This window comes from Musca autumnalis, unplaced genomic scaffold (assembly GCF_047663935.1).
Source record: "Musca autumnalis isolate F117 unplaced genomic scaffold, ASM4766393v1 scaffold_3, whole genome shotgun sequence".
Lineage (NCBI taxonomy): Eukaryota > Metazoa > Arthropoda > Insecta > Diptera > Muscidae > Musca > Musca autumnalis.
The window spans coordinates 232185830-232207990 of record NW_027411866.1 but is presented as its reverse complement, the minus strand read 5'-3'; the positions used below and the strand labels follow the sequence as shown (position 1 = coordinate 232207990).

Sequence of the window (22161 nt, the reverse complement as noted above, 5' to 3'; positions counted from 1 at the left end):
AAAAAATATAGAATAGAATATAGAATAGAATATGTGCCAAAATTTCCAGTCCATCGGACAAAAATTTACCGAGATATGAGCTTTCGAAGGGAAACATTTATTGTGTTTTGTATGTAGCATAGAAACTAAAAACGTCTTTTCCTCGAAGTGACACTTTATATGTTTTTGTGGGACTATTGTACACATAAATCATGTGCTTAACCGATAGAGTCTTAAAAAATAACTGCTGACGGAGTCAGAAAAAATATCAATTTTGTACAGTGTTTTGTTTTTGTTAAAATCGAAATTTTGATTTTAACTGTTCAAAATTTTTAATAATTGATTTTTTTTAATTCCTTTTCGATAATGGACAAGATTATTAGGTTCGTAATGATGCCACAAAAATATATGCTGATCGGTTTATTCTTTTTCAAACTACAGTGGGTACCGCAAACTGCTTTAGTAAAAACAGTGCTTTATAAGCGGGCATTTGAATGTAAGGTTTTTCAAAAAAAAAAATAGAAGGTAACTTAAGGTTTAATAAATTTTTTATAAAAAATGCATGAAAATGGCTTTTCTCATGCTTATAAGTGGCCATAACCCCTTAAAATAGCTTTACGTAACGCTACACAACATTTTAATTTTTCATCATTTTTGGTCAAGTTGTGCCCCCCCCCGAAATGAAATCCTGCGTACGTCCCTGATGTGAGGTACCTGTATATTATGAAAAAACTACATCACGAACGAAAATATGTACAAATTCTTGAAATATTTTTTTTCTGTGTATGTATGTAGTCTAAACATCGCGAAAATTCAAATGAAACCTAAACTATACAAATCTGTTTAGCGGTTTCCATATTATAGCAAAAACAAAGAAATATATTGAGGAAATTTATGAAATGTTTGTAAGAGAAAATAATTTTGGAACATTGGTGGCGTTTTTATTGGAATATAAATAATTGTTCGACAAACATCCCATAAGGGACAGTGGAGACCTCTCTCATATCAATGAGTGCACCCCGATTCATATTAGCTCAATGATATGGGACCTACAGTTTATCGCCGCGTTCGAATAGCGTGTCTAAGACACCACTTTTTAGAGAAATTTTACATGGCTGAAATACGCAGGAAATGTCGCCAACATTACTGAGGGGTATTTTGCCACCATTGAAAAAGTGTTTTGATGTTGCCTGGCCGGGAATCGAACCCACGACCTTATGTGTGCAAGGCGGGTGTGCATACCATTGCACCACGGTGGCACCCAAGCTGTTACAATTTTGATTTTTCAAAATAGTCTGGCTTAATCCCATTGTTGTTCTTTTAATATTTAAAACAACTAATTTATTAGGGGAGAAGGTTTAGCATTGTTCGCCAAGGGATAAGGCAGGGAAGACTAGACTAATTCGAGCTGACGATTGATCTTTGGGTATAAAAAGGTTTTTATTGAAGAAGTTATTGAAAAATAACTTCGGTGGAGAATAACCACAAACAAAACACAAGGGAACTGATGAGACTCTGTGGCGAGGATCGAAACTAGTCTTCCCTGCCTTACCCCTTGGCGAACAATACCAAACCATCTCCACTAATAAATTAGTTGTTTTAAATATTAAAACAACAACAATGGGATTAAGCCAGACTATTTTGAAAAATCAAAAAAGAAAATAATGTTTTAATGAGGTTTGTTTTTGTTTTGGTCCAACAGATGTTTTTTATATTGTTTGTTAAGCTAGGTAGACCTAAGTTTGTGTAAATAAAATTCCTTTTAGTTCATTCTTCCCGACGTTTCGTCAATGTTTGTTGACATCTTCAGGGGATTCGTCTATTTTATTAAAAACATCAAATTAATCTATCTAATCTTCATGACAATATAAAATTAACTTACAATAATTAAGAATATATTCACATGAAGTTCTTCGTCAATAAGCACACATAAATTCTAATTTTAGAGACAACTTAAATCTATATCAGAGAGTTTGTATTGCAGCGCGGTAACTAATACTAATGTTGTTTGTGTCTTCTTTCACGTTCATCGTCCTATTTATCTTCTCTTGTATTCGCAGGCTTTCCACTGTGTACCTTGTTCTTTCTCTGTTTATTTTGTCCAAAATTTTGACATTGTCAAAGTTAGCTTTATGTCCTGTTGTTGTAATGTGTTGCGCCAAAGCTGTTTTTTGAGTTCCCTTTTCGACGTCTGTTTTGTGTTCTCCTAATCTCGTTTGTAATGATCTTTATGTTGTGCCTATGTGTACTAAATCACAGCTTTGTTCGTCATTTCCCTTACATTCTATTTCGTAAACAATGTTGCTTTGTTGTAGTTTTTCTATTGGAGTTTTTACGTTGGAAAATACGTTAAATACATAACGAAATATGTAGATGACATTCTTACTATAATCAAATTACAAGACTTAAATGAAATTTTAAATACCTTCAATAATTATAATACAAAAATTCAATTTACATTTGAAATGGAAACCAACAACAGCATTGCATATCTCGACACGAGGTTAAAAAGATACGGCAACTCAATCAAATTTGACTGGTATAAGAAAACAATGGCATCAGGTAGAATAATGAATTACCATACCACGCAACCAAAGTCCCAAATAATAAACACTGCAAAAAGTTTCATCAGTAGAGTATTACGCATCAACGACGAAGAGTTTCATAATGGCAACATCAAAGAAATAAAGCACATACTAATAAACAACAGTTTCCCAATTAAATTAATTACCCAACTTATCGCAGAAACAAAACAAAAATTAAACAACCCACATGGCAACCCTAATACAAATTGTGATACTAAAAGATATTGTAGCATTAAATACATCCCTGGCCTAACAGACAAACGAAACATGGAATCAGCAATTAAAGGAGAAAACATATGTTATGCGTACAAAGCGAACAAAACAATCAACAGCGTATTTTCCAACGTAAAAACTCCAATAGAAAAACTACAACAAAGCAACATTGTTTACGAAATAGAATGTAAGGGAAATGACGAACAAAGCTGTGATTTAGTATACATAGGCACAACAAAAAGATCATTACAAACGAGATTAGGAGAACACAAAACAGACGTCGAAAAGGGAACTCAAAAAACAGCTTTGGCGCAACACATTACAACAACAGGACATAAAGCAAACTTTGACAATGTCAAAATTTTGGACAAAATAAACAGAGAAAGAACAAGGTACACAGTGGAAAGCCTGCGAATACAAGAGAAGATAAATAGGACGATGAACGTGAAAGAAGACACAAACAACATTAGTATTAGTTACCGCGCTGCAATACAAACTCTGTGATATAGATTTAAGTTGTCTCTAAAATTAGAATTTATGTGTGCTTATTGACGAAGAACTTCATGTGAATATATTCTTAATTATTGTAAGTTAATTTTATATTGTCATGAAGATTAGATAGATTAATTTGATGTTTTTAATAAAATAGACGAATCCCCTGAAGATGCCAACAAACATTGACGAAACGTCGGGAAGAATGAAATAAAAGGAATTTTATTTACACAAACTTAGGTCTACCTAGCTTAACAAACAATATAAAAAAAATAATGTTTTAAATTTATTTTGTGAATTAATTGAAGAAAATGTACGAAAATTTGGTAGGAGTCATATTTCTATTTTAGTTAAATTTCACCAAAAAAAATTATAGTTTTTATTCTAATCACTTCTCGGAAACACGCTAACATCTAGCAAGAGATACGGGTGACGTCCAAATAAATTTTGGGATACTTTAAATGGGATATAATCTTGAAATAAAACTGTATCGGGTAATGTTCATTTTGAAATGCGTGTAAATCGCATTATACTCAAAATCACTTGATGCGCATGCAGTTTATCAATACAGCGAATTCCTCTTTTTTAATTTGGCCGTAAGATGGTAGCATCGTTTGCAATTTAATGTGCAAAAAAGTTTATAATGTTTATAATTTGCAGAAAGTGCATACACTTTTTATGCGCCTTCGATTTCACTATTAACCATGAAAAAATACATCGATTTAAGCCCATTTCGATAAAATCCATCAAGAACCATGGATTGAGCATCACGCTCTATTTTTGGGATACATCGAAAACAGCTCCCATCCCACTGCTTTGTTTAAACCGCTGTTTTCGCAAAAACGCGAGTGATATGTTAGTTTCTTCATTGAAAATAAAAGGATCCACGGAAAACGCGATTTAATCCGCGATATTTTCATTTACATTTTACGCACATTTTTCGGTTTTTGCAGTTGCTGTTTCCGCCGTTCTAGTGGATGAATTTTCACGATCTATGATTTATATGATCCGGACCGTCAAAACACTAAAATATCTTGGGGTCCCCGCACAATCAAAATGTGCCTCATCGAAATAATGGTTTTAGGTCACAAGTATGTTTGAATAAAATCCGTCTCAGACAATGTGGAGTTGATTTAACCATGTCCGTCCTTCTGTCTGTCTGGCTGACTGGAGCGCACGATAACTCTCGAACGGATCAACCAAATTTGGCTTTCGTAATATTTTGTGCAAACTTAGTTTAAGTTCGAAGATAAGCCATATGGGTCCAATCCTTTAGGTACCTCCCCCACAAAACTACAAAAATGATCAGAAAATGTGTGCGCACGATAACTCTTGATGGGAGTGACCGATGTGGTCCATACTTTACACATCCTAATATATCTACCAGATATAGATCAGGTTCGAATATGGATTATTTGTGTCCATTCCTTCGGGTACTTACCACACACAATTTTGGATACATTTACTTTAAGAGCTGCTTTCGAATAACTTTAGTTTTTGTTGAAGCAAATTGCATTCGCTGCCTCAATTACGACAGTAAAAGCTTTTTTCAGGGGCAAGTCCAAGAAAACAGCCCAAAAGTTGTAAAAACCCCTTTGGCACCATATGTAGTGGCTGGAGAGCTCGAACCGAATACTTCGTTCGTCCACACTTTGGATATTGTAATATTTCTTCGAATATTAGCTGAAATTCGAAGGTGGTGCTTATAGTTCCACTCCTTCCGGTACCTCCCCCAAACAAGTTCGACAATATTCGCTAAAATGTCACGCGCGATTTCTCACAGACGTAGCAACCGATTTGGTCCAAATTTTGGATCTCTAAATATTGCCGAAACTTAGTTTATGTTTAAATTTGGGCCATATCTGTCCAATGTTTGTGGTACCACCCACACAAATGTCTGTTCAAGGATCCTTTGGACATAAGTTTTTTTTTTTTTTGGGAAAAAAAGTATTTCAATCCACACAGGCTATCTCTGTCGGCAAAGCCGACTGATACTTTTTTACCTGTTGTTCAAGCAACTTGCATTCGCTGCCCCAATTACGACGGTAAAGTTTTTTTCAGGGGCAAATCCATACTTTTTGAGAAAACATGCCGAAAGGTGTAATAAACCCCTATGGCACCATATGTAATGACTGGAGAGCACGATTACTCTCGAACTGATCAACCGATTTGGTCCACAATTTGGCCTTCGTCATATTTTGTCCAAACTGACTTTCAGTTCGAAGATGGGCAATACCGGTCCACAACTTGGGGTACTTCCCCCCAATATTTAAAAAACAAACACTTAAATGGTATGCACGATATCTCTTTAACGGGGCAACCAATTTGGTCCAAACTTTAGATCTCCGAATATTTTGTCCAAATTTAATTTAACTGCTAAAATGTCCTTTCCTTAGTGTACCTCCCCCACAAAAGTTCAACATTTGTGTCCAAGTGCAGTTTAGGGTCCTTTGGAAATGTATACCGATGCTGTTGACAGCGATATTATGTTTTCCGTGGACATATCCATGCGTCCTGGCATACTGGCCCAAAAGTTATACGATGACCCACTGAAATGGCTAGTGTGCGCGATATCTATCGAAAAGATATGACTCCCAAAATAATATCCACATCCACAATTGACTATGTCGGTCCATTAGTTTAAGTACCTCCGCCGCAACAATTTTGAACTTTAATCCAAATTCACATTTTTGTCGGCAAGTTCAAATGTCCTAAAGGGCCACAAAATTCTGAAAAGACCCTACATACATTCGAAATTCATGTGTTTCATTCCATCAATTAGTTTGTCAACAACTTCTACGCTCTGAGTGGTACAGAACAATTTCCTCGTCCCACTGCACATTGGTCACAAATGCGAATTCTTTGGCCAAAAATCAATTTTAGGACATTCTTCTTTTGCGTTTTTTCTTCGAAATATGGAAGTAAACACTCCGAAACAACAATAACAAGGATTGGTTATTCCAAATTTGAGATTAGTTTACTGTGTTATTAATCGAGTTGAGTGAGCAGTATTTTGTGTTAATTTGTGGGTTATATAATCGCAATAAGAAAATGTAAAGTTAAAACTCAAACATCGAGAAGATAGATGCATGTAAGTCCACAAGATGCTCTAACGTCTGCCTAACTACAAACTAATAGCTAGTCTTATGGCAGCTGAAATGTTATTATGATGCTTTTTATGGCCCATGGCACTCTCAGTAAGGCGATATTTTGGTCTTATACTTTAAAAACAAATTCGTAAACGATAGTGTGATACAAAATTATCATAGACTATCTCCCGAGTATACTCATTAATAAAACTTCACAATATATTGGTTTTATGTTTCATTTATTTATTTAAAAATGTTCTATGTAACCTCTGTTGTTTTATATATTCTACATACTACTATATCATCCATATTCTCTATAGTTACATGTGTCACAGACATAGGTAAATTATAATATAAATTACAAATAGTTTTACATATAGAATAAATAACATAAAAAATAATTATTATTTTTACGAAGTAAATAACGTTGCTGTATAAATTGTAAAAGATTAAATAAATATTACATGTAAATAGGAAATACATTCAGTATAATTTGGTGTATACATGGGGGAGTTGTATTCTAGATGATGTGATCAATGAATGACAGTCAGACAGTCAAACGGCTACAAAGACAATATATTCGGTATTGGCATATAATATTCGATAATATATTAGATCTGATTTTCAAGGTCTGTAAAAAGGCTTTACTGTCGTCTCTCTCTCATTGTTATTGTGGTAATCGTATTGTTATCCTCAAATACATTCACATATGTTGTTTGTATTTTGTTCCATATAAGGTACACAAGGACACAATAATATATATTATTATTTTTGTATTTTTTTAATAATTGCATTTTGGCTTTTAAAGTTTTGTTTCATAATTTATTGTTGCAAAGTTCTCATATATTTCAGGTTGTTTTACTTTGAGTTTTTTAACAATCGTAGAATTTTTCATTAAGTTTTTTTTTAATAAAATGGGAATAATTAACAGTCTCTAAAAGAAATATTTGTATATATTTTTTTATTTCAAAATTCAGTGTCAGTGTTTTTTTAAGTAAAATAAAAAAAGTAAATATTGATATAGTTTTGTGTGATATTTTTTTAATAGATTTCAAGATTGTTCCGTTTAAATATGTATTGGGTATTTGAATTGTATTTGTATCAATACCTTATTTATTAGCTTTTCTAATTTTGATTATGAATTGGAAATGTTTATGGGGCAATTAATAATCTTCTTTTGTGATGTAGTTTATATTCGAAATGGAAAGGGTATATAGATTTTGTTATTGTAAAGTTCGGTTCGTTATATCGTTTTAAATTCATATATTTTATAAAGTGCTTTCGAGTTGAGATTAAAGTGTATCTTTTATTCGACATTTTATTTTTAATTTTCAAAAAATAAATTCTTTCATTTCATATTTTGATATGAAAGCTGCCTTTGTTCGTGTCTTAGTATTTGTTATTTGACGTTTAATTAGGTTTAAATTGAGCAAAAGCTGATTGAATTCGGTTCAAAAATCATGATACGTACATACAAATATTAGTCCACAATTAATTATAAAATAATTTCGATAAAGTCCTATACTATCATATTTCAACGGCTAAACTCGCGTCTGTTTTTTTTTTTTCAACCCGGGTATGCTATGCTCGTGTGAAGAAAATGGTGTTTAATATAGTTGTGGATTTTTATACCCTCCACCATAGTATAGAGGGTATATTGCGACCCTATAAAGTACATATATTCTTGATCAGGATAAAATTCTGAGTCGATTTGTACATTTTCTCTGTCCGTCTGTTGTAATCACGCTAGCGTCAGGAAAAATCGAGCTAGAGTGCTAGATTTTTGCTCCAGAGTTTCTTTTTTCCATAGGCAGGTCAAATTCGAAGAATAGCCCCCATATAACGGTACCTCCCCATTTTCGGTATATTTAGGGTTTTAGCTACAATTTTTAATTGAACTGGCTGTACTTTGACATTTAAGGTTGCTAGGGGTCAAAACACTACTCCACCAAAAGCTGTCAATATAGGTCCATGTTTAGGTATAGCCCGCATATAAGGGTATATCCAGATTTCCTAATATATTTACCAGACATAGATCAGCTTTGAATATGGACTATATTGGTCTACTTCTTCGGGTACCTCTCACACAATTTTGGATAAGTTCACTTTAAGACCTGCTTTCGAATCACTTTGATTTTTGTTGAAGGAACCTGCATTCGCTGCCTCAATTACGACCTTAAACTTTTTTTTCGGGGCAAGTCTATATTTCTTGAGAAAACAGCCCGAAAGTCGCTGGAGAGCGCTATAACTCTCGAACTTATCAACCGCTTTGGTCCAAAATTTGGACTTCGTCATATTTTGTTAAAACTTAGTTTCAGTTCGAACATGGGAAACGACTTCCGTTACACCCCCCAATATTTAACAAAATTCACTAAAATGGTTTGCACGATATCTCTTGAACGGGACAACCTATTTGGTCCTAATATTTTGTCAACATTTAGTTTAACTTCTAAAATGGCCGATAACAATCTTCTCCTTATGGCACCTCCCCACAAAAGTTCAACATATGTGTCTAAGTGCAGTTTAGTGTTTGTTCGATGATCCTTTGGAAATGTGAACCGATGCTGTTATTTGTGGTCCTATTTACAGACATATTATTATTTGATGTTGCCTGGCCTGGGAATCGAACCGCAGACACTCTGAGTGCAAGGCGGGTGTGCATACCACTGCACCACGGTGGCACTCGCGGCGCTATTCAAACTTAGATAAAATTCAAGGATGGATTTACTTGATCCACTTCTTCAGATATCTCCACCATAATACCAAAATTTGTTCTTAGACCGGTTTAAAATTGTCCTTAGTTTGGGTTATTTTGGCTTAAGGTCAATAAAAATAATTTGTTATTATTTATTATTATTATTTTTATTTCCAATATTTCGACTGTATTGTGCAGTCATCCTCGGGGAAATATTCACTGAAAAAAGCAACAAATTTGTTACACCGACGATGAAATCTAGTGAAAGCAGTCACGGGCCATGAGAATAACGGCTATTTAAATGTTTTATTCGCTTAGACCCTACCTACCGAGATAAGTTTCCGGAAATTTCGAAAAGTCCAAAGTCCAAAGCAAATGTATAGAATGGTGACTGTTTTAAAACTCTAAAATTATAAAACCAATCAACATAAATTCGTTCCACATTAAATAGTTTATAAAAAATTTTCTTATTTTTACGGACATATACACAGAAAAGAATATTTTAAAAATTTTTACATATTTTCGTTCGTGATGTAGCTTTTTCATACTGTACTTCTTATATTCACCCGAACGCCACTATTTTGTCAAAACTATGTAAGGTTTTCATGTGATGCAAAATCGCTTTCCTATTTGTCCCTATATTTCCTCTCTTTTTTGGTAGTGTCGTTTAATCCTCTTTTTCTTTTGAATGGTCTCATCGTCCAACCCACACTGGCCCCAACCGGCGCACAGTGCGAAATTTGGGAAGTTTAGTGGAACTTTAAGGGATTTTCAAAGTACATGAAATTAATTAAACTTTTATTGAATTCGTTAGCTAAGTACTCCATTGCAAATGGTCCATACTCAGTTTGCCGATTTACTCCACGAAACGACTAAAAAATGCACTTAAAGTTGCACTTTTGTTTAATAATGTTTTTTTGTAAGAAATGTATTTTTTATTCATTAAAAAAATGGAGTGGCGCGGACAATTGGTAAGTCAGTATGCCATGATTTATTTTTCTTAATATTTTACGAAACAATTATGATATTTTACACTTTAAAACAATGCAAAAAAACCTTATTGTTTTCGTGCAATTTTAGTCGGAAAGAAGTGATTTTTTGAAGTTTTCAAAATTATAATTTTTTATTTTCCGTTGACATTTCAAAAGTGAGTTCCGTACATTCACGTGTTAAGATATATATATAATCTGAAAGATTGGATTCTCCTCTGTTCGCAAAGCTATAAAACGGCTGCGGTAACGCGCGGTCTTTGGAGATATTCAATATTTTCTAAAAAGACTTCGGGAATTTCATTCAGTTGAATTTTCCAAAAGTGGAAGGTAAACGCTACAATGAACGCCATTGTTGACTGTGTTTTGAAGAAATAGACTCACTAATTCTAAAGCTAGGGTAACATTAGGCATATATTTGCTCTAGCGACCGGCAGTGTGCGGTTACTGAGGGCAAATGAGCGTAAATAATGCATTGAAATTTATGCTCACTCGCTCTCAGTAAACACACACTCCCTGTCGCTGGAGCAAATATTTGCCTAGTGCAGAGATGCACACGAAGAGCATGCTATTCTTGGCAATTGTATGGGAAAGAGAGTTGTGTTTAACGTTTTCGTAAAGGCGCGTGCATGGCTGGCCTAGTGTGACCCTAGCTAATCAATGATAATTTCTGTAAAATTAAAAAACCTCTCGCAATTTTTCATAGTTTTGACCTCTAAATGTTGGTGATTTACATATAGTGCAACATTTTTAGATGCTGCGGTGAAAATACCAAAATACGTTAAAAATTGTGATGCAGTGCAGACCTGAACTTGATCTGAAAGACATTATTAACACAATTAATGGTACAGACCTGCTGAATGGACCAATAAACATAATAGATACAAATGAAAACAAAAAATATTGACATTAGACTCCTTAATAGATGTGTAGGGTTGTGGGGCTTCACCCAGAAGTGGACCTCTGTTGACAGCTTTTGTGTGAGGAGGTTTTTTATTCGCTATCATCTTAAAATATACATTTACATCAAAATCGGCTGCAATTTTTGTCTTTAACCTTTAAAATACCCAATATGAATACCCGGCATGTGGGGGCTATTCCAAAACGCGAACCTATATTGAAAATATTTTGTACATAAGTTTTCTATTCGCTGAAAACTCAATATACCAATTTGCATTAAAATCGATTGAAAAATGAATGTAAAACGTAAAAACGGCAGCCACCGTTACATGAGCGCTACCTACCTAAAAATAACTGAAATGGGGAGGTACCGTAATATGAGGGGTATACCGAAACCTTGAACAAAGAGCACAATTGTTTGCGCAGAAGGTTTTTGATCATTGAGAACCTCAAATGGCAAATTACAACCAATTCGGGCCGAAAATGTAGATGAAATCTTCAAAATACCTGAAATCAGGAGGTACCGCAATATGAGGGCTATACCGAAACCTGAATCCCTTGATTAAAATAGTTTTCCTCAAGGTCTTCAAAATAATGGTTTACAACTGTAATTGAATCTTCATTTGAGGTAAAACGCTTGTCAGCAAGGAATTTTTTTAGATTTGGGAACAAGTAAAAGTCACTGAGAGCTAAATCAGGAGAATAAGGTGGGTGGTCAAGCAACTCATACTTTAATTTGTTGATTTTAGCCATTGTTAAAACACTCTTGTGCGCTGGTGCGTTGTCTTGATGAAAAATTATTTTTTTGTGTTGTAAGCCAGGACGTTTTTCTCGAATTTGTACATTTAATTGATCCAAAAGGTTGCAATAGTACTCTGAATTTATTGTTTTACCCTTTTGCAGATAGACAATCAATAAAATACCTTTGAACTCCCAAAAAAACGATGCCATAACTTTACCAGCCATAACTTTACTTTAATTTTTCCATTGTAAAAAAATTGTGGATACGCCTTTTTTAAACACCCGTTTCTATATGAAGGAGTTGCCAGATCGAAACAAAATTTAACATGTGTTCATAACAGTGATGGAAATTTCCAAAACACTTAACTTTTTTGTGTTTATACCGCGCTTTGGTGTCAAAATCTACAATTTTGCAATTTTTTTTTTAATATAAAGCAGCGTCAGGCGAGAGAGCGCCCACGTGAAGCTGATATAAAGCAGCATTCCGCAGCCATATACTCGCGAACAAGCAAAGAGAGCTTCTCTCTCCATTTACGCATTGAAAAAAAACATGCCCTCACATGGTGTTTGCTCAATTTTTTGTTGTTGTGTGCCGATTGCTGATATAAAGGCAACATATAATACAGCCAAGATCACCCATATACGTTAACGTACCTGCAACAACAACATATCTTCTCTTGATTCTCATCTGTCGTGGTTTAGCAAAGAAAAGGCTCGCTCAGATAGACTAATGCACAAAATATTTTGAGCACCGCCGATCTAATATCTCAACCTAGTGCTGATATATTATTCTGCTATGCTCACAAGACGATAACAACTACAGTGAAAAAAATCATAAGAAGAAACGCTAAATTACAACAATACAAAAAAAACGCATTAATAAATAAAAAAAACAGCAAAATTTGTCTCTGGTTTGGTTGGTGGAGTGTGGTGGTTGTTGTTAGTCAATAAAAACAAAACAACTCGCCAAAATTGTTATTTTTTCAATCTTAACCCGATTACAGGTATTTTGAAGCCTTTATTTACATTTTCGGCAATAACTGGCTTTGGTATTTGGGGTTCTCAATGGTCAAAAATCTTCTGCGCCAAAAATTGTGGTCTTAGGTCCAGGTTTCGGTATAGGCCTCATATTGCGGTACCTCCCGATTTCAGGTATTTTGAAGATTTTATCAACATGTTTGGCCCAACTTGGTTGTAATTCGCAATTTGGAGTTCTTATTGTTTAAAAAACGTCTCCGACTGGTATCGTGAACAGGAAGGTAAACAAATTATTCCATTCAGAATATTTCACGGTAGGGGATATAATACAGTTCGGTCCGACCGAACTTTACATTTTTATATGTTTTCCATATTATATCGCTCATTTACTCAAATAGTGGCATAACTCAAAAAATGCGTTTTCTGAGTTAGCAATTTCTAATTTTTCTACGACTTCTACTTTATCTTGTGTCAAGTTTTCATGCTGATATCTCTAAATCTTGACGAGTTACAGCTCATTTACAAAGAGTTGCCAATAATTCAGCACCCAAGAATTTCGAGGTTATGAAGCATCAGATCTTGCACAGAAATTTAGCGCTGATATCTACCTGTCTGCAAAATATGGTCCAAGTAGTGATTTTAGTTTTTGCGTAATATTGTTTTTAATTTGGGAAGTCAAATTTCAATCGCCATTGGATTTTTTGAGATGTGTCACTCTTTCAGTAAATGAGCGATATGTAGCATCATATATATCGTCGGTGTCATGCTTAAGTGTTCCATACGCCATTTTTGAAATTTTGAGACAAAGGTACATTACAAGGTTTTGAACCATGCTCTTTCAGATTTTTTGCTCGGTTTTTCTCTATCTCTTATAGTTTCCAGTATGCCAGTATGTTCCATATCCGCTTTGTGACCCAAAAAATCTTGTCGTTTTTTTCCATATCCATAAAGCCTGGCGTATGGAACAAAACAACTTTGAACTTTTTTGTTCCATACCCATGCCGTTTAGCGTATGGAACAAATTGTTTTAAAGGACTTGGTTTAAAAACTGAAGAATAGTTTCTAAATCCAATTATTTTTGAATATTGCATTGTTATATGAAAACGAAAATTTATCAATCGTTCAAACAAAAAATCCCTAGTTTAAAGACAAAATTATGATGTAAGACCACAAAAACGTCCATTCGACTTGAAGCTAACCGACTACAAAATTGGTATTATAAGAAAATCGCGTTTAAATGTTTTATGTTACCTCAGAAATGCAAAATATCAATCCGTTTTGTCCGATCGAAATTTTTACCACAAAAATATAGTGACAAGTGGAGAAAATCCCTTAAATAAATGTTAAGGAAACCTATAATAATGGTCCTTATTGTATTTATATGAGAAAAATAAATGTTTCATTTAAAATCCTGATTTTTAAACTCCACAGTAGCACTTCATATAAGGGAGGTGGAACACGATTTATAAAAAGTGTTTTGGTTGAAATGTGACAAAACGTGTTCCATGTGACACAAACTGCCAAAAACATGATAAAAAGATTCCATGGAACAATTCAACAACTTTTTGCAATTATAAAAATCTGGAATAACTTCTAGACTATCACAGATATCTGACTAAACTACTAATAAACTACTGATATATTCTATAAGTTTAGTAAAGTAGAACTGAGCTCTTACAGTACTGATTATTGCACCATTTTTATCCTGTATGGCCTTAAACATTAACTTGAGTTTTTCTCGAATCAGGCAAATGGCGTATGGAACATTTAAGCATGACACCGACGATATATCAAAAATATACAAATGTAAAAAATTCACTCATAAGTAGATCCCTAAACTAAAATGTCTAAATATTTTAAGAAAAAAAAAAAACAAAACAAACAAATTAAAACACAAAACAAAGAAGAAACTGAGAATACAATCACTGAAACGACCAGAGTATTTTTAATGTCGTGGATTTTTGTAAAATTGACACTATTTCGAACATTCTTCAAAAAAATTGGAGGGCGGAGAAGGCTGGCGAAGTTAGTAAAACTCAACTTCAATTTTTAAGACATGGAAAAAATCTACAAAAAAGTATTATAAAAAATGTGATTTCCAGCATATTTTATGCGAATAAGGTGTACATATTTTTATGTAAAACAAGCTATATACGTCCGATTTCGCTCTAGGAATAAATTTGCCAAATTATATCGAAATCGGTTCAGATTTGGATATAGCTCCCATATACATATACAGTGCTGCTCAAAACATTTGCAACTGGAATGACTAGTTCATACTTTATATCGTTCTGAGGTAGTTTGTGGATTTTAAATGCCAATATTTTTGTAGATTGATTGTTTATTGGATCCTTTTTAAAGATTTAAAAATTAATTTGCAAAAATTTCACTTATTTTACAAAAAATATACAAACAAAGCTCGAACTCACTTTTGGTTCTGCTCAAAACATTTGCAACAGAGAAAATTTTATTCAAAATCTTAAGAAATTATTTTTGTTTTGATAAAATATTGTGAATTAAACATTTTATTTATTATGTGGAGACATCGTAAAGGAAACCAGTTAACTAAATAAGTTAATATATCCTTTGGAATCCTGTGCTCTAAAGATAATTGTTAAATACCAAGGTTTTTTCGATATTTAATAGTCTAGAGTCCAGATTAGAGTCCCGAAACCTCCTATATGAATTAAGATTCCTATAGCTGATTGCGTCCGATAAGAACTTAAGCATATGTTCGAAAAATTGCTAGTTTTACGTGGTTATATATACGTTTAGAAGCGGTATTATGCCAAAACATTCTGTTATACGACAATTCTGGAGTGTACATGGTGAGATTTTGACATGCTACCTGTCCGGTTAGTTCTTGGATCTGATAAATATCTCGACCTCATGTATCCTGTACCATTTCTGTCCATAAAAATACCTCCAGGGTAATAATAAACACCTTCTACATTATGGGTCAACTTTTTCGTATAAGGGGACAAATTCTATTATCTTTAGTTCTGGTGATCAATCAAATTTTTTCAAGTCATAAAACTTAAATATTGATTTATATCGAGGAGAAGTACTCGATTTCACTACTCCAAAAATATAACCACACATTTTTTGAATAATTTCTATGAAAAAATCCATTTTTCCCGGAAATTACTGTTTTCCCAAAATTTGCCTATTTTGGTATACCGGTGTCTTTGGTATGTATCGGAGGTTTTTGTATAGATTTATCGGTGTCAAGTCTTTTTTTAACATCTGTTGATGACTTCTGAGAGATCTGCTTAATAATTCGTATAATTTTTTGATCATCCCCTGCAGTAGATGTTGTTGTCCTTGCATCTCCTTCCCATCTTATGACGATTTTAGTTCTTTTTACGCGGTATCCAGCTCTCTTTTAGATATTGTGATGTTCCTATGTTTAGTTTTGGACCTCGTTGGATCCAAAATGTTCAAAAATTACCATTTCTGGTCGTAATTTAAGTTTTTCTTAAAAAATTGGACATGTCTTGTCTTCGTCATACTTGTCTATCAAAAGTAAACATTTGTGGGATCAAAGTACTCCTCATGAAAGCTTTTTGTCCCCTTCTTCTGATTAAAATCAATTTGATGCCAATCAATACTAAAAAAAACTCGTCAAAAATGAAATAATAGATATTCGTACCACGGAGTTGCAAATGTTTTGAGCAGGCTAAAACATGTGGTCCTCCGATATTTCACACATTTTTTAAACATAAGTGTTCATAACTGGATAATGCTTTTTAAATCTTGAAAATATGGTCAATAAAAAATCAAATAACAAAAACAAACATATTTCAAAACTCAAAATGTCCCTAAAAATAGACTGAATGTGATATAGGCACCTGAGTTGCAAATGTCTTGAGCAGCACTGTATTTTCGACCGATCTATCCAATTTTGATGAAATTTGGAATATGTGACGGAATTTTGTCTAGTTTTAAGTGAACCATACTATATAGAAATTAGTCCAAATTGATATATATGTATGTCCTATATTTTACATATTCACATTGGTGTAGGGTATCATATAGTCGGCCCCGCCCGACTATGATCCTTTCCTTACTGGTTCTTCTTTATAAAAGGCATTCTTGAAATGCAGAAATTTGATTCTTGGCAAGACTATATGAACACTATTCATGAAATACATTTTTTTTCTGTGTACCGACTGAAATTTATTTACTCTGCCATAGTTTCATCCGAATTTCATGATTTTTTACCGAATTATCTTTATTTTTAAATATTTGTTTTTTTTTTTATTATTTTTAGAGTTTTGTTTATTGTTGCAATTATTAATCTTTATATCTGTGTAAATACAATTTTGTGGTTTTATTGAGTTGTTAAATATAATTTTTACATTGTTTGGTTGTTATTTTTTTTTATAATTTTGCTTCAACTATATTCGTCTCTGGAGTTTTTTTGTTTTTTACTACTACTAACAAAAATGATTGTAGGTTCCAGGTTTCAAGACAATTTTTCAATATATGTATTGACAATAACTTTTCAACTGTAATCAATTTGTGGGTATCCGCTTAATGTGTTTGCCATTTCACTACTACTTGTAGAAACTACGCTAAACTATAGGAAGATTTATGATTTCAAATTGGAAATTTAATCAAAAACAAAATTTCTGCAATAAATCATTGGGACCAAGGGTACGGGGGTAGGTGACTACAAACTAAACTTATAGTTGTATAATATGTTTATTTTATTATTTATATTCTTTTTTACTTATTTTCTATTATCATTTGTAATTGTAAAACCAAACTTCTGGCCAATTGTAAAATTGATGCAGCATTGTGGCGCTCAGCCATTTCTGTAAAAAAACCGGAAATATTTATACAAATTAAAATCATTAAAAATTATCATAACATTTCCATTACCATTAAAGAACTTAATAACATCTGTAAAATCCATGCTATTCGATAAAATAATATCTCGATATGTTTCCAGTAGGGCCAAAGCCAAAAATAGCACAAAGTGGGCAGAGGCTACATGCTTGGCAGCCCATATAACTTCCCACGTGGAAAAGACATCATCATAAACCAGCTCACGTTTGAAATCCAACAAAAACCAACGATAACAAAAATAGAAATGTGTATAATCACCGTTGGAATCCATTAAATCGTACATTTCAGAATCCAGTATCTGAATCAACGATCTATAAGGGAGTAAGAAAAGAGAATATCATATAACATACTCTTGAACATAACTTCTTTTCAAACTCTCTTTTACCTCATATTGGCAAAATGCATATCCATCGCACCACCATTCGGGAAGTTATCAATCATTCGTTCCATTAGTTTACAAAAACAACTGTATGTCAGTGATTCATCATCGAAAATCACGAGGAGCGGTGCAACCAAATCGCACATTCCCTGCATATAGCCAATATCTAAATGCTCCCAAACATAACTGTGTGTATACGATTAAGGATGAGAAAACCGGAAAAAGAGAGAGGAAATATAATATCAAAAATTACAGAGCACGAAAATATGAGTTAGTAGTAAATGTTTAAACGTTTCTAATTTTGTAGGGTTTTGTAGGCATTAACATATAGGGCCTGTTCATGTATGTCGATCAGAAAATGAATGCGCAAGAAAAACTACAAATTTTGAGTGCGTTTTTCATTTTTGTTTTTTGTTTTGAAGCAAAAGCAAAGGCAATAATATTTCCAAAACTAAAGTTTGGGTGTGTTTCATGCGCACACATTTTCGTTTCGAAATACATAAACAGGGGGATAGATCAATTAAGCTCAATTTCATGATTTGGTTTGCCACAGATAACTGATGCCGCCATACATACATAGTGACTGCCAACGGATATTCTTCTGACAAACATTTTAGATTAAGAACATTTGACCAATATCCATGTTTGATATAATAAATGTGATCTGATATATGTAAATCCAACTTTTGTACTTACGTGGAGATAACATTTCTCAGTTTGTCTAAGTTTTCATTGGCAAAATAGGGATAATTTCGATCACAACGTTGTACATCCTTTTCAATCCGATGAAGATTCAGACCAAATTGTTCGAGGAGCTCACTCTAAAATGAAAAAAAAAAATATTATAGAATTAGTGAAAAAGCGTCGCTGGCGAAAGTATTTAATAAAAGTCGCGCGAAAGCAAGGCCAAGCCAAATTTTTTTTTGAAAAAAAAACATCGTGCGATTTTTTTCCAAGCAGTATGGGCCCAATGACAGGTTTTTGAGGCAACAAGTCACTGGAAGCTGCTGGACCTTTCAAATTTAGCCCCAATGTTTATAATGAGCATAAAAATACATCTGCAATTTGAAAGGAATCGGTTCAGATATAGGTATAGCTTTCATATATATGTTTTAACCGATTTTATATTTAAGGCGCACTAAGGTCACAATTGCTTTAACATTTGATATGGTAAATCCTGTTCAATTTAGAATCACGTCCGGAAATTTTGGTTCTGATCGGATCAGGTATATATCTAGATATATAGAAAATAGTTCAGGGCCATGATGTACGAAATATAAATCCTCTGAAATGGCTGGACCGAATTTGATAAAACTTTGACTGTAGATTTTTTAGGTCTTAGAAGTGATCGTAAGGTAGTTTTTATACCGAAAAATGGAGGGGGCGGGGGACCTCCCCTACAACGGGTTTTAGCCAAACACGAAATCTCAGAGATTATTAGACGTATTGGTATACAATACAATCGTAATTGTGACCTCCATCATTAATTGATGATTTGGAAGTAGAATACCACGATCGCGTCCGATTTTTGAATACTTTATAATTACAGGTTAAGATTTTTAAATTTAGTTGGAGTTTGTAGTAAGAGATCTTGATCATAAAAGATTTCAATGCTTTGTATAACTCGATTAAGATAACTATCAAATTTGGTGACTTGTGTCATATTGACAAGTACACTCCCAGCAAAGCCCAATACTTAAAAAATATCCAAATTTTTAAGTGTCACGCTATCTGTAAGTATTTTTCTTACGGATCCATACGGGGATAACATTTTCTACACATATAGTACTCACTATTACCTTCTACCACACATATATATATATATATATATATATATATATATATATAGTTTCGCGAATACGTCGCAATACCGAGAGTTGTATTCCAAAAACCATATAAACTACAATATAAACTACACAAAAAATACACCACAATCTACATCAAATATTCCTTACCAAATCCAATATGTTTAATCTGAATATTAATTTACACACTTTTACACGTGTTATCCATTAAAAAAAACTGATTATTATGTTAGAGTTTCGAGCCAAACAAATTTGTTCTTCGTTTGATAGATTTTTATAAAATTTTACAATGTAAGATGCAATATATTTGACAGCCCTGTATGTGGTCATGAAGCGTTGCCAGGTTGAAATGATTTTGTTTCTAAGTGGGTCAAAGTGTTAAGAATCTAAACTTTTTGCCTCAGTAACCTGCCATTGGGCCTACAGTGCAGTGTCGCAGGAGAAAATAGTTTTGAATAAAACCGCACGATTTTTTACAAAAATTGTTTCACTATTTAAGAAAATAAAAAGTTTTTGTTAAAATATGCAAATACATTCTAAAAAACAAAGAAACCGCAGGCAAAAATATTTTTGAAAAAGATCACTCGATTTTCTACAAATATATTTTTACTATTTTAAAAAAATAAAAAGTTTTTTTTTATACCCTCAGCATTTATGCTAACGAGGGTATATACTAGGGTGGGGCGATTTGTGTGGAAGGAAAAAACCTTAATGAGCCCTTCGCGTTTCTGATTCCTGGGATTGAACTGAGCAAAAAAGTCCACTGGACCATATATCTACCGTGAAAATCGAGCCTCCCGATTTTGATTTTAAGTTTTTTATTGACGTTTTTTTTTGGATATTTTGGCATATGGGTAAATCCTGCGTGACGAACGCTACATTTGTACGCGTTTTCGGGCAAAAATATTAACATTTTTTGAACTTTCCAGATAGATGCATTGAATCTATACATGGTATTTAATAGAATTTGAGAGCACTTTCAAATGCCATAAAACAATTTTTTTTAACAAGTATAATTAGCGGAAAAAATTGATTATAAGTTATTGTGACGCACGCCACAAAAAGTGGAAGTAGCTTCCGACCTTGTGCTATGTTTTCATAATTTTTAGCAAATTTTGCATAATAAAGCACACAAAATTAAAATTTTAAAAGAAAGATGAATATAAGAGAATTCTAAAACAATTAATTTTTAGGCAAACAATTTTGTATTTTTTTCCAAAATCAGCGAACCTAATGTGACGCACGCTACGTGATGCACGCTACATTTTTTCCAGTATATAGTAAATAAAAACCAGTGTATTTATTTTAACGAAACAATGTATATTTCTTGTAAATAACGTTATTTAAGTCATATTTTATGTTCATAAATAAGTTTATCAATGCGTATATCACGAATATTGTCAAATATTTCATATTCAATTTCAGAAAAAAAGGATAAAATTTTTTCGCGCTACATCAAAGAGTTTTGATATGTAGGTAAAGAAAAAAATTCTCAGTACGAATCTGGTCGCGAGCCAATTTTTGGTTGTTGCGGACAAAAGTTATGGCGCTTTTATTTCGCTTTTTAAGAAAGAAAATATTATAAAAACGCTAATTATTTTAATGAGCACAATTGTTACAAAAAAGTTCTCTCGAAGTTACTTCAGCGAGTAGATTGCATAATACCTGCAAAATGTTACACAGAATTCGCGGAATGTACAAAAAATTGATAAATTATTGAATATAAGTCTACTTTTTTCAAAATTAAGGCCCATTTAGTGGTCATAAAATTAAAAAAAAATTGTTGTGGATCCAAACTTCACGGCAAATCAAATGAGACTACAATCATACAGATTGGTGTTATAGTTTGGATGTTACAGCCAAAATAAGCACATATTTCGGTCAAAAAAATAATTTTTTGTTTAAAAAAATATTTTTCACATGCATTATGTAGTAGAAAATATTGTAAAAATTTATAGGAATACTTCCTTCATTTTGCTTAAATCTCCCAACAAAATATACGGATTTTGCTTTATTGACATTCATATTAAAGCTTTCCCATTAGGGAAGCTAATTGGGTTGATGGGGATATATGTCAAAGCTTCTGAAATGAAAATAGAGGTCAAATAACCCATTTTTATTTATATGCATTTTTAAATACGTGTAAATCGCGTAATTATCAAAATCAGTTTGTCCGCATGTGATTTTCATGTACAGTAATACCGTATCTTTTAATTTGAATATAGTTTTCGAAATTTAATTTGGTGGCTAAGATGTAGCATCGGCTGCATCTTAGTGCCTAAAAACCTATATAACGTCGCTAACTTGCGCGGAGTGCGTATGCTTTTTGTCCGCATCCAATTTCAGTGTCCACCATGAAAATCTACATCGATATATATCTATTTCAAGGCGATCAATCAAGAACCGTGGATGTAGCACCCCACACTATTTTTTGGGATAAAATGCATGTAGCTCCCTTATCA

The 22161-nt window shown here is 33.1% G+C and overlaps 1 protein-coding gene across 1 annotated transcript in view; it reads right to left on the bottom strand.

Moving 5' to 3' along the window:
• Positions 1-13304: 13304 nt before the first annotated feature.
• Positions 13305-22161, bottom strand: part of tbc (trabuco) — a 222089-nt gene continuing 213232 nt past the window's right edge. Inside the window, exons 7-10 of the mRNA XM_073977179.1 lie at positions 18591-18715; positions 17901-18080; positions 17549-17826; positions 13305-17481 (exon numbers count right to left, since the gene is read on the bottom strand). Coding sequence (XP_073833280.1) covers positions 17393-17481; positions 17549-17826; positions 17901-18080; positions 18591-18715 — 672 coding nt within the window. The 3' untranslated portion in view covers positions 13305-17392. The remainder of the gene's footprint in view (positions 17482-17548; positions 17827-17900; positions 18081-18590; positions 18716-22161) is intronic.